Genomic DNA, 14,634 nt, shown 5'->3' with positions numbered 1-14,634 from the left:
ATCAACTAACTTTGTAGGATGTTTCAATTACACATAGATACAGTAATTTGCACCAAAGACTAATAATAAGAAGATATCATACTTCCTTTACTCATCCATCACTTCAAATTGCAGGGGAAGCTAATGAAGGCAGTGGTATAAGCCATAACATGTGTCCAAATGATTTATTACAGTTAACTCCTGTCATTATTTAACTCCTAGGAGAAAAATACCTGTTACCAAACAGTCAGGCAATATATTTAAACATAAACATTCTCCTATCAACTATCAATCCCAATAACGGTTAACATGCTTAGTAGTTTCTAACAGTGATACCTTTTAAATAGTTTTTTTGATGTTTCCCTGCAGGTGGTATCCTTTCTGACCTGGTGTCTGAGATAAGTATGAGGAGGTTCCAGGCGGTCAGAGGGGTTTGCTGTACCGGAGAAATCATCCCTGGTTTCTGCACGCTGCCTGTTAACACCCTTCACTGAGCAGTGCTTTGTGGGCCATATCACAGGAGGAATTTGTCTTCATGAAGATTCCTGACATTGGTAATGTGATGAATAAATTTGAGGTCCTTGGGATTGTAGGTGAAGGTAAGTTAAGACTTCTGTAAATAATTGTCTAAAAACAAACACAAACTAAGACAGCATTCTTTATCCAAGGAATTTTTTTTTTCTTCTGTCTAGCAAAACTGAGAGCCCAACGAATGGTGTTTGTGGAAAGTTATTGGGACATTACATTATTATTAGATATTTGCTACCCTTGCATAATCCAAAATGCTATTAAGCTATTGTTGTACAAAAAAAGCCCTTTCTAAAAATAGCTAACATTCAAGTCAGTCCCAAATGTCCTGCCCCATTTTTTAAGGGCTTGGTCATTTTTTATTTTTTGTTACAACAGTTTCCTAAATGAAATTACTAAAAAGGGATATTGAATATCCCTTTATGATTCTTCATATTGCCAATTTGTAACCATAAAATAGGACCCAGGTATGTTTCTATATTTTTCACAAATATTAATATTAATACGCTAAAGAAACATATATATTTATATCTATATCTGTCTTCTCTCTAAGGAATATATTACTTCATCATAAAACACTGCGCACACTGTTATTTATATTGGGAACCTTAGAATGGAAAGCTTTGTATCACCACACCCTACTGTACGTTGGTGCCAAGCACATTTTTCTAACCAAAATTGTCTTATTCTTTCATTCTTGTGGATCCTCTTCTGCCTACACTTACAGCTGGGCGGGGTTGAGGCACTCTCAGGTTAAGGGATTGTCCCCTGTTGCCACCCATGTTGAAGAACAAGACCATCATTTATGCACTTGTTTAGTATATAGTAGACCAGACAGTCTCTTCAGTCTCTCTACTAAGTGATATTGCTTGTTCTTTGAATAAATTATGCTGTAGGCAAAAATAAATTACTGTCATGTCTTGCTGAGTTAAGTTTTATTGCACTTCAGTGCTGAAGGAATTATTGTGAGTTTTGTTAAAGATCATTTAAGCATTTAAGAAAACTAGACAGTACCTCATGTTCAAAAGAAATCGAGTACTTCTAAAATTGAACATAGAGCTGGGTGCTTGCAGACTGTTGGCAAAAACATCAAGTAACTACAATACTCTGTCCCTTAATCAATAAAAACAATACATTAAAATCTAAAGCAGTGATTTGCAAAATAGTGGACAACATCCCTTATAAAAGTTTACCATAGTAAAAGCATAGCAAAGTGTAATAAAGCACAGTGAAAGCATGGTAAAGCATAGGTAAGCATTGTACAGTGCAGAGAGGTATATTAAGTCTCTGTAAGTTGCCTTGGATAATTATTCAATTATTCCTCAAATATTCATGATTGTTTTGGTAACATGTTATTTTCTCTTTAATAAACGATACACCAACGTTGAATTAACGTTAGTGCAGTGAGGCCATTTCTTCATTGACCTTAATCTGAGTTTTTATACAGATAATGGACCGGATACTTTAACCACAGCCGCTAATGTAATTTAATAGGAAATGAGACTTGAAATTGTGTAAAGCATTGCAGATGGAAAGCAAGTAGGAACTTGGTATCAAGGTTGCAATATGTCTCATTGTCTCGCATGATTGCAGCCAAGCGTATGATTGTGTTAATACTGAGTGGTAAATGAATTATAGTAAACACCAATGATTCCTTATTCAGATGCTTCCTTCACTGGAAAGCAGCTAGACACAAACACTGACACTACAAATGATTTTGTCTGTCTGTATGTCAGCCTACAGTTTTATTTATATCTAGAGAACCGTTTATCCAATTTTGTTGAAACTTGCTAAGGACATTGTTGCTGTCAAGATATTGTGTGCTTACGATTCTGCGATATCGAAGCATCGGTCTGTCAGTCTCACTTTTTTAATGTCATTATGCATGGTGTAGATCTACTTTTTCAGGGTACTTACAGCTATACTATATTTTTGATATATGATATATGGGTAAGTAATAGCCAAAGAGAGTATGGATGTAGCACATCAGTATCATCTACTATATATTTTGTTTTCCAAGAAGCAAATGTTGACACAGGGATACTATGAGTTGGGTTTACATGAAGGCTTACTGTATTACCATCTAAACATTTTTTTTAAGGAGACATTCTCGTCAGCTCTTTTGTCAGCCTTTACTTGTTTATTTACGCATTCTTGGATGTTTATTTTTAATTGTGATATTTAATGGGATTTCTGTAAAGGATTGCCTTGGATTAGCAAACTGTTTTAATAAGGATTATTCCCTGGGTTTATGTGCTGTGGATCCCTCATTCACTTTGTAGTTATATCTTCAAAAGCAGTCCCAGGTACATGTTTAAACATTTCCATAATTCAAATATAAAAATGCTATTTCTGACCTTTTTAAAGCATAGTAGTTCATCTGAAAGATGACATGCTTAAACTATATTTGTTTTATACAAATATATACACCTTCCTCCAAAAAGTTTAAGGATAGATAAACACAGAACCCCCCCCCAATCCCCATTCAGACCCCTTTTCTTATTAAATTGCACTCCCATAGGGAACTTGTGCTTTTTAAAGCTGTGGACCTTGGGAACTCCATACCTGAATGAATTGGGAATTAAAATTCTTTCCAAACTTTCTAAACAAACTTGAAGCTCTGTATTGTGGCCTATGCAATTGTTTAACATCTGTGAAGTTGTGTTTATTATCCGTGACTTCAAGCACAAATGTAAAGTAAAACTATATGAAATTGAACTAGACAGACATTAAGTATAGAAAGTAGGCTGCTTACTACACATGTTTCTGCAAGTTGTGATGTTTGTCAAAAGGGCAAATTACATCATCATTGGAAATTGCATATAATCCTATAATCTACATTCGAATTAATCACTAAACTGTGAACGGGCATGATTGCGGTGTGTCAGATAATGACAACCAAAATAGCCTAGATCGAACACAAATTAAGAAAAGAAACACCCAAGAAATCAACGGTTATTATCTGCTGTAATACAAAAGCCTGTCCAGTGTCTTTGAAGTGCAGATTAATAGCAAATATTTAGCATACGTGTAAGAGCTCTTAGGACTTTAAACTCATTTATTTCATGGTTTTATTTTATCCAAGAAGGCACTGTTAATGGTTTTAAGGGTATCAAATAGGTCAAAAGAGTTTCAAATAGGCTCCATGCCATGTTCTTGAGCAACATGTGTTTTGTAGTTTTTGAAAGTTTAACAGTGTTGCTATTTGTAAAACAATCTATCTGTGTTGATTTATACATTTAGCTTTCATTCACAGAAATGTCACACTATTTAGAGCACTCATGCTTTTAAACTGTAGCTTTCATACAACTCAAGATGAAGACAACATAGTGCCAGAATCTGATGGCATCTCAGCTATGTGAGGAGTGCTGTAGGTACCGCAGTAACAACAAGGGTTTGGAACTCCAAATCCTGTTCTGATGCTTGCCATTGTTTATAGGCTGTTAAACATAGCTTGACTCACACTGGAAGACGCACAGTAAGCCTGAGCATGGGTCAAAACAGTTAGAGATGCTAGAATGTCCTTTAAACTAAGATCAAATTACTTTAATACTTATTGCAGTCTAGTTCTCAAAAGTGGGAACAAATATATTACACATTCAAGCTACACTAGAGACTTGGTGTACAGTTACAAGACCAGTCAAGTCCCACTGTAATGCTAGTTATGTGCATATTTTGGTTCAAGTTTAACCAGTTGTATAACAATGCTGAGTAGCAGAAAGCAAGAGAGAGCTTTTTTTTTTTTTTTTTTTTTTTTTGTTAAAACTGTTGGCGCCTTGGTAAAATGTGGTTAAGTGGACTAGCCTTGATTCTCATTTCAGCCACTGATTAACTATTTTAGTCAGCTCTACCAAACTTGGATAATATGGTATATGGTAATATGGTATAGTGTAAGTTGACTAAGTTATGTACACAGAGGAGTTTTGACATACTATATACAATGTCATCCAGTCACTCACAGGTCCTTAAAGAAGAGTAATTAAAAACAAAACAAAATGACACATATTTTGCCTGGTTTATGCACTTCTCTGCTACTCGCAGTGATTGATCACATTTTGTTTTCTTTTTCAGGAGCCTATGGGGTGGTTTTAAAGTGTAGACACAAGGTAAGTAATGCATTTTTACAATTCTTCTCTTCACATGGACTCCACTTTTTTAAATGCAGTTGAAATGTTGAAAAGGTAGCTGACATCTAACAGGACCCAGGGCTAAATGATTGCTAAGTGCAGACAGATTCATCTTTGCCTTGCTAGTCAGAACTTGCTTATTAGAGGTAAAACCATGTGAACTTATTGCAAATGATATACCGAGGTGATTAGTGTAGCAGTGATGCACACCCACATCTAGGATAAGAAGTAGATCTTACAGAATGTGCTTCATTGGATGGCTGTCGATATACTATATGGAACACATGCCAGGTGTCAATATTACTGTAGTAGTGATTTCGCTGGCAAGTGGCATCTTGCATTGTTCACGCTTGACTGGTGGTTGTGGGAGTGATGGTGCTAAATTGAGACTTAAAATTGTGTATCCAATTGATATTAAACATGGCATGTCCGTTCCTGAAGGCTCATGGTGACTGGTGTGAGTTCTGGGGATGCATGTTACCAATAATACTTTTCACCCCTTAAAATATAAGCACAATCTTATTACTGTAACTTTGTCAGTGGTTGTTACGTTTGTTTGTCTGTATTTTTTCTTAATGAGATAACTCTAATACTGTAATTAAACTGTCACTGTGATCTCTGCTTCAAACTATTGATAAATCTCCTCAGGAGAGACTCATTTTTGCAGTGTTGTCTAAACACTCTCGTTACACCAACTTTGAGCTTTGTACATTTGCAATATCACAGATTTGAAAAAAATAGTGTGCCCTGTGCATTGACCAGCAGGTCAGTTATTAGTTTAGGTGCAGAAAAGGCCCCTAAATAAATTAATTTTCTTTCCTCTTTAACACTAGTAACAGTATCACTGTCTGCCCTCTACAGTGTTGAAGATCGTTTGTTAACTGAGACAAATGTGTGAGTAACATTGTGCACAATAGGAGCCAAGTTAAATTGTTGTACGTAGTAGACCATAAAGTCACAATGTCTTGAATCAAAAATGTTCACAGATGCACATCCGTAACTGCTTTGCAGCAGATGTTTCTTGTGTTGCTGTTCAAATTATAGGCAGTTCCCTTTTCTGAAGTAATGATGGTCATTTGAAAGTGGCCATTGTAGCTCAGCGATTTTTATTCTGAGGCTGCAGTAAATGGAATCTGGCAACTTACCATCTTGGTCACCATCATCCACAAAGCAATTTCAATAGATCATAGTGCACATGTATTTATCACAGTCTATGTTCTCATCCAATCCATCAGTGCATCCCTTTCATATTTAATTGAAAATGGCTCTGTAGCTCTCCAGGCAGTATTGCATGTGATGTTATGTAAGTTTTTCCATAATTCCGCATGTTCTAGATTCCATGTTTGCAGTGGACGAAGCTATTGTGACAACGTTTTTCTGGAGTATTCCACATGTTTTTACAACATGATGGTATTGTATCCTAGGACAGAAAAACACAGAATCAATGCTGATTTACTGTGTTTTGCAGCTGTTATCAATCTCCAAAGTAAGGTGTAGAAAGCAACATTCCACAACTTGGTGATAACAGGTCAAACAAAGTGAACATTAATCAGCCTTATTGATGACTGTTAAAAGAGCCACGTGTGTAGGGAGCTTGTGCAGGCTACCAAGAGATGATTTGATTTGATTTGATTAGATTATTATTATTTTTTTTTTAACATTTTCTGACTTTGCATTTAGGAATCGTTACATCTAAAGTGCATGTAACATGAAATATGCCAGTAGTCTTTTTTAAAACATTTTTATATGAATTGAATTGCATCTTAAAACTGCCTCCTTGCTTCTGGGCCACACTTTGCCGTATAGATTTTGTTTGACATCCTAATAAGCTTTATACCAAGTATAGGACTTACCAAGTAGCACTAAAGGGATCATGTTAAAATAGGAACAGAACAAAAGTTATGCATTTCTATTTGAGAGTAAGGCATTCCTATTCAATTCCTAATGAAAACACCTGAAATAAATTGCCCCAATTTAATACATGTTACCCTGAGTAAGCAGTTGCTCTTCCTTGCTTGTTATTATGCCCATACAGCAGCTAGTTTCTTGAATTTTAATACTTATTTTTTCTTCTATGCTTTCAGAAATGAAAAACTATTCAATTGTGAAATGCTGCAGGTTTATAGCAAACCTTTTGACAGATTTGATCTAGCTGATCCATTAGGGATTCTGTGTAATTCATGTTTAAGACAAAGTGTTAGGTGTTCAAAAGCAGTAACAGACACATTTATACTTTTAACACCTCAAAATTACCATTGTGGTAACTGGTGTCCAAGCTGTCAGATACACTTTACCTCATTGCAGCTTTAGAACAACTACATATAGGTTTCATCTTCCATGTTATGCAGCGTAACTGCAGTAAACTGCCAATGAATCGTTAATTTTCTGTTGACATTAATAGTGGCTTATAAACAGGAGCAGAGTAGTGGTACGAAAGCATTGCTAGAGTACCCTTTCGTCCAGTGTTTTGTTTGTCATTCAGTTCAGTCGGGTTTGTTAAACTAATGGGAAAAAAAAAATCCTGATTTTCAATCACACAGACACTTGTTCTCCCTGCTTAGGAGGAAAAGAATTGTTAGTACTGTAATAGTAGACCATCATTCAGTTAGCCAGCACACATTTATTGTTGAAAACGTCTCTTTTTACGGCCTCAGAAACTGTTGTTATTGTTAAAAATGACCTCTGCATTGTTTGAGGTATCTGCTGCTTCATTCAGTTTAAATAATTTTCCCCCAATTTCTTTTGTGTTTGCTTAGGACCTGGTCAGGTGAGAGAAACTGTAATTCCTTTATCCATACGTATAGGAAATATTGTAATGAATGTCCTAATTGTTCTGTTACTTTAGAATGAAGTAACACAAGTTTATTTCTGGTCCTACATTGCAGCTATGAGCTGTGATAAAGTTCACATCTACAGCACTTGTTTGGACATGACATAAAGGGGCTGATGTAAGGATAGGCGTAGTGCAAACAATTGCGGCTGCAAAATCCAAATTGCCTAGCGGCCAGGGAATTACTTTGCAGTCATGATAATGATGATCGCAATGAGCGGCGCCTGTGCATCTGGCTATTTAGCAGCCACACTTACAGCCCAGAGGTGAGGTGAGTTAGGAGTACAGAGCAGTAGGCACTGTATGAGATTTGTGGAGCACGAAAATCAAACCAAACAAAAAAACATGTCAGTAAGACGAAAGGCACCAAAGTCCTTTTGGCGTACGGAAAAGAGAGGTTTTCTAAGTAGGAGCTGAGAGTCCTTACAGCCGAGGTCACTCAGGATGAAATTGAGCTATTTGGAAAAGTCTCAGCCAACATCAGTTATGCTGCCAAAGAGGCCATAAGGTCCTCTATAGTGGAGAAAGTAAATGCTGTCGGTGTTACCAGGAGGACAGTTAACAAGTGATGAAAAGGTACAGAGTGAGATGATTACGCCTTACCAACGCATCCTCCGGCATCCCAAACAAAGTGACCCCAGGTTTGAATATGTAGGGTCTTCTCCGTCTTGCCCTTCTTCTCTGAAGGTTTTCCTGCCTATCCTCAACAAGAGCCAAGCGTCGCCGCATCAGGAAGTGTACCACAGCAGCCACCCTGAGGCCAATGACAGGTCTCTGCAGGTGTGTGGTTTTATACAGCTCTTAATTACTCGCTTCTACAATGGTTTGCACCTTGTAAGAGGAGAAAGTTTTTGGAGGGTCAGCAATTTCAAGGCAAAATCCTTACATCTCATTATAATGTTTGCGCCCACTTAGTATTCCAGCTACCCGCTAAATTCTATGCTCTTTTCTTCATTTGAATACATTTCAATGTCATTTAAATAGATTAATGATGGCAAAGTGCGAATTTGATGGCGGGTGCAGAATGGCAGATTCTTTACATACGCCGCATTTTGGTTTGCTCGTGGAAAACGCCGATTTTGGCCGCAATATGGGTGTTTTGCAGCCGCTATTCACGCTGCATGTATCCTTACATCAACCCCAAAGTCCTGTAATAGTGGGATTTTTAAGAAACACTATTTTCTGTACGATTCTCTATTGTCGTTGTTGTTGCTGCTGCTGAGATCATTACTTGCTATGCTTACTGTACTATTCCAGCAGCAATGACTTCTAAAATGACTTTGATTGTTGGTAGGTGACCTGAGGAAGCATGTTAGTGTTGCATTGTGCCCTGAAGCCCATAGGTGACACACTGTGAACTGAAGCCTGTGCAAATCTAATGCGCTTCCCCATCTCACTTCCCTACATTCAGGCTTGAAGAATTAGTATATTGGATGTACTGGATAATAAATGAAATATAAGGATAACGTAGATGATAAAGTATCCCTGTATGGTGCCTATGGGGTGTTGACACAATGTCATTTTGTTGTTTATTTTAGTTAGTTTAGTAACACTTTCCCTTTCAAATCAGAATTCAGAATACCTGCTCATGCCTGTTACAACTTTGCACCTGAAAGATTGCAGGGATTCCCTGACTGCTGGATTGTGATGAGTGTATTGTTGAGTCACACAACCAGTTTCCTCGGATGTGCCAAAAAAGATCCTGCCTTTGTTCATTTGCTGTGAGGCAGACTGGGAAATGAAAGACTTACCAGTATAAGTAAAATGGACAGTCAGCAATTTGAGCCATTAATGGTACTGTGTCTGTCACTGAAGCGCTGGATTCAATTTTGACTGAGATTTTATCGGTGTACCTTGTGTCCTTTACTTCACCTGTGTGCTTCACTGCAGATAGCATTGTAGCTCTGGTCCTGTAATGATGGTCACTTCTGATATGAAACATGTTGACAACCTCATATTTTGTTTAGTGCCAGAACTGTTATTTTTTAATGAATGTGTCCCCTCAACCATTTTGTATGTGGATTTGTTACCGAAATAGGTGGCTTTAGCTAGCAAAAGGACCATCATGTTTGAGTAATATTTGATATATGGTAGTTTGTTCACCCCAGTAGGCTGCCAGGTTTACATTTTTTTTTGTAAACTTGTAAACTCCCTGCAATAAACTAAACTGCACCATTTAAACAATGGTTTAAACTTTGAGGCAGTTTACACACATGCCAATCTCTGATTGTTCATTTGGCAGTCCAGTCAGATGCATTGTGGACTCTGTAGTTTCTTAATAAACACTTGTATACCAGTGCGGACACACAGGTATGTAAAGAAAGTTAATCTACAGCCATCTGCTTGAAAAAAGCTAGGCAGTTTAATAGTGAACCAGAATGCCATTCAGTCAGTATGAGATTGCAATGTAATACAAAAATACATCAGGGGATACAGATGATACATGTTAGTTTATAGTTTATGGGTTTTCTAAACGTATATTACTAGTAAACTAAACAGAGGCATTTACATGTTAAAGGTAGCAGCCTTAGACCCCAGTAGGAGAATGTTTAATTGAGTAGAAGTGGCACGAGGATTGAGACTTATTTATCATGAATTCATTCAGTAGATTTGAACAAATGCCTGTGATGGCAAGATCATAATGAAACATTGGCTGGTTTGCTAAAAAACTGTTATCATTTACAGAGAAAATAAGCTATTTACTTCTCTAGTACTACAAAATTAAACTGTCTATTAACATTCAAATGGTGTTTCAAAATGACAGCTGGTAGGTGCAGTACAGTCAGTTACTGTATGTTACCTAATTAGTTAATCACCAAGCATATCCCAGAGAGAATTATTTGCTTATCTATGGCAATTACAGCCAAGTAGCAACTTAATTTAGTTGGCCTATTGCATTTATAACTTAGCTAGTATAACATACATAAAAAAACATTGTTTTATATATATATATTGAATATATCTTTTCACCAGTGCTGTGTAGTTCCTCTCAGTTTCAAAAGCTAGTAGGCCATTGCTGTTTTTAAAAAAATGTGTTCAGTTTTTATGCAGCTTAATTAACATGTTTGTCAAGTTTAGTCAATAGAATGAGGTTTGAGTGTGACTTGTGAAAATAAAGAAAAAAATTACCATGCGGTTATTAAATAAATCTAAGTAAATTACAAGTTGTATCAACAGCTCTCTCAGATAAACAAGGCACTGTTCACGAATGAGTCATCAGAGCACTGCACAATACATTAATTATGATATATGTCCATAACTGTCTTATATAAATCGAAGAATCAAAAGGTTTAAAATGAGTGTCATGTGTCCATTTACTCAGGGAGTCAGGAGCCTAACAAGTTAACTATACAAGGGCTTACATAGTAAATGCCTTGTAAAACAAAAATGCTGTACAGTAACATATAGATTTTTAAAATTTCTTTAACCAGAACAGCTATGCTTTCTATTTGAAGTAAGTTAATAAACTGTAGTGTTTAGTAACCCTGGGTTCTGAACAAGCCTGACTGGTTGAGCAATTGAAAATAGCTGCATATCTTGGTCTATTTTAAACTATTCATGGGTATGTTTTTATGATACGCTGTTGTGGATACTGTGAATATACGTCATGATACTACTGATGGTCTGTAAAGTGTTATTTATATCCTTGACAGGCATACTGTACCTTGTTGCTGTTGTGAAATGAGGACATTTCTTCTTGAAGTTATGTGGAGTCCAGGTTCAACATTCCTGACATTCTATGAGCCTCTGAACGAGCATTTCCACAAACTGAAGTAGCAAACCTGACATTTGATACATTTAATCTTAAATATATTTAATTAAAAACAAAGAAAAAAAAAAGAAGTAGTATACTCGTACACAAAATGTAAAAATCAAGCAACATTGCATTGTTCTAGGACAGGGGAGGTCGAACCCAGGCCCTGACTTCACAGCTCGGCTGCATCTGGCAATCAACCTTAATTGCACAGCCACTGCCAAATTGTATCAGAAGTTATTGTCATGAATGATATGTGCTGTATATGAAACACGAGCAAACAACCAACAGGTTCAGGAGGTGAGAGTGTTGGCATTTATTAGTGGGTAAAATTAGCATTTATTTAATAAAGACAAATTTCCCTTATTATTCGCCATGTGTACAAACGAATGCACTTAAGCCTTTTGCCGGTAATTTGGACTAAAGGGTACTAGAGGCTGCAGCAAATGTATGGCATTTTTACATGGCTCTTCACTAAGCTTACAGTCAAACTGTTGAAAGAAAAAGCCTAAAATAACAATACAAAAAAAAATAATCTGACTTATCAGACTAATATACTCTGTATGCTGTTGGGAATTGTTTCAAGTAGTTTGTAATGTAATTGTACTGCACTCAGACCCCCCTTTTTTTTTTCTTCTTCAAATTGTTAGGGATATATCCAAAATGTGAAGGGACCAGAATAAAAAGAAGATCAATGTTGTAGTCTGGAGTCAGGATATAGCAAGTACTGTAGTATAATTTGAAGATCCAGTATGAAATGACAAACCCTGGCAAATTTAAGTGTATCTTGGTAACTTGTGAGGCTGACATATTTTGGTCCGTTCACACAGTTAAGAAACTAATAATTGCAACATGAGCTGCGAAAATAAATATTGGGTTTCTTTAGAAGCACAGCTTTGCAAAAAAAAAAAAAAGTCCACGCTGGAAAACAGTATTTAATAAATGTGCTGATTAGACATGACACCGGGTCACATATTAAATGGAGCACTTAACATTCTTCATATTACTGCATTTTTATTAAACCATTGTTTTGATGTGTTAATGTGACCATTACAAGCATTAAGTATCAATATTAAAAAGATTAGATGCAGATTCTTAGATATGATGCAAAATTTATTAGCTCAGATTCTTAGGAGTATTAGGAACTAGGTCATGATGATCTATATATTGATGTGGTTTGGCTTGAGATTTTAATATGTTAAAAGACGTTAACACCAGCCTTTAAGCACAGAAAACAGGACCAGAGGACACATTTGGAAAGTCAGTGGGACAGACTTAGTACAGAGGGCAAGAGACACTTTCTTTACACAGAATTGATTGGACTTGCCCGGATTTTCTTAGAACGTGATTGGTCAGCCAGATTTCGTCTTTCGTTTGAACCTCTTGTATTGATAGTGGGTGATAGTGACGGGCAGTTCGATTCTTTTTAGTGACTCGATTCATTTGATTCAATTCAGTTTGGTGAATCGATTCATTTCTTTCATTTGATTCACTGATTCAGTGACACAAAACCAATCAAAGTAGACCGCATTAAGATTGTTTACGCAGGTTTATTTGAACCGGAAAGAACGAGTCGATCACGAACTGCACATCACAAAAGCTAGGGAGAATCTATATTTGGTTGACTGGGTTCATAAACATTAAATTAAATATAGTTTGACAAAAAATAATATATATTTAAAATCCTGGCGAAAACATAATAGTTTGAACCATTCGCATTGTTTAGCCATCAGTATCAATCTAATTTAATTTAATCTTTTAAAAAAATAAATAATAATAGTCAATTGCATTTCTTACGTGTTATTTATTCAGCACATAGCAAAACGCTGTTTGCCCAATTTGATTGACAGATCCATCCCTCCTTACCATACACCGTCTGGATCATAGATACAGGGTCAGAACAACAAGTGAGATGCCTGAGGAGGATGGAAACAGTGGAGCATGTGTAGAAGAGCTGGAGCTAGAGAACAAAACGTGCACTTCATGCAAAAACTGTCAGGTGTTGCTAGTTGATTCTATCCCGGTACAATTTATTGACTGATGCCTATCATGTAATTGGTTTGAGCTACAAATTCCTCCTGACTTTGTCAGTAACTCAAGTAGCATGTGAAAGGCTTTTCTCCACTCTGAAGTTTGTCAAGAATAGACTGAGAAGCACTATGTCCCAAGACCACTTGGAAAGGTTCATGCTAATGTCTACAGAGAAAGAGATACTAATGGCCCTAGACAGTGATGAAGTTATTGACAGGATTGCGCAGAAGAGTGCACTGCTGCGACGTCTGCTGGACAGGACAGTCTAGGACAGTCTTGTTTACTGTGGATTTGGATGAAGTAGTTGACTGTATTTTGAGATATAATTAGGGGTTCTGTAACCCTATTGTTATTGTGGGTTGTATTGGCGCTGAGTGCTGCTAATGGTTTCTAGAATTGCTAAATATAAGCCGATGTGTTTAGAATTTACAGGTTTTTTTTATTTTTTATTAGGCCTATTGAGAGACCGCAATCTGTGTGAGGTCGGTGATGGTTTATAGAATTGATAAATAAGATATGTGTTTATACTTTACAGTTTACTATTAGGCCTACTGAGGTTGGTATTGGTGTTCAGAGAATGGTTTCTTTCTACTTGATAAATGGGCTACCCATGTTTGTTATTTGCTTACAGTAAATACCAATACTAAATAATAGCCTACCAACTGTCGGCAATATTGTGTTTAAAATGGACAAATTGGTGAAAGAATTTAGCTCTGATACAATGTTGCATTCACTGACCGCAAAGCGGTGGCAGACAGAGACAAAGATTAATGAATAGAAAAATATTTCGTAGACGGAAAAATCTATGATATTTTTAATAGGATAGCCTATTACACTATGTAACACAATTTTTGTTCCTGGGTAGTAAGTGTTATTTCCTAATTGCTTATGCCTCAAAAGTATAGAAAATGGCTATTATTCCCCACAAACTTTGCTTTTGTGACCAGGACAGTGATATTTTGAAATGTACCTATTTCCAATGAGAAAATGGGCGAATTTGTGTCTTTTCGTTCACATAGTCATGAAAAAAACAACATATGAATCCAAATTAACATGTATTTATACTAAAGTAATACAAAAATGACTACAAAAGATTTAGAAGTGAGTAGTTTTTCGAGATTTACGATTATACTGTAAATCACTTTCACGAATCAGCCCCCAAATGTAGTCTCCCATCATGTTCTCGTTATACTGTCCTTGGTAGCGGCGTTCAAAGTCCAGTATATCCTGGTGGAAGCGCTCGCCTTGCTCCTCCGAGTACGCTCCCATGTTCTCCTTGAATTTATCAAGATGAGAATCAAGGATATGGACTTTGAGGGACATCCTACAGCCCATTGTGCCGTAGTTCTTCACAAGAGTCTCAACCAGCTCCACATAGTTTTCGG

At 36.6% G+C, this 14,634-nt stretch overlaps 1 protein-coding gene across 2 annotated transcripts in view; it reads left to right on the top strand.

Annotated features, from left to right (window-relative positions):
- The window catches only part of LOC117405735 (cyclin-dependent kinase-like 5), a 94,549-nt gene that overhangs the window by 21,067 nt on the left and 58,848 nt on the right, over window positions 1–14,634 (top strand). For both annotated transcript variants that reach the window (XM_034009079.3, XM_034009078.3), the window contains exons 2-3: window positions 349–578; window positions 4,579–4,613. In XM_034009079.3, the coding sequence (XP_033864970.1) occupies window positions 515–578; window positions 4,579–4,613 (99 nt within the window). In that variant the 5' untranslated portion in view covers window positions 349–514. The remainder of the gene's footprint in view (window positions 1–348; window positions 579–4,578; window positions 4,614–14,634) is intronic.

The sequence above is a fragment of the Acipenser ruthenus genome, chromosome 9, assembly GCF_902713425.1.
Source record: "Acipenser ruthenus chromosome 9, fAciRut3.2 maternal haplotype, whole genome shotgun sequence".
NCBI classification, from domain to species: domain Eukaryota; kingdom Metazoa; phylum Chordata; class Actinopteri; order Acipenseriformes; family Acipenseridae; genus Acipenser; species Acipenser ruthenus.
Note: the sequence above shows the minus strand (reverse complement) of the source record. Positions and strands in the feature narration are given on the sequence as shown.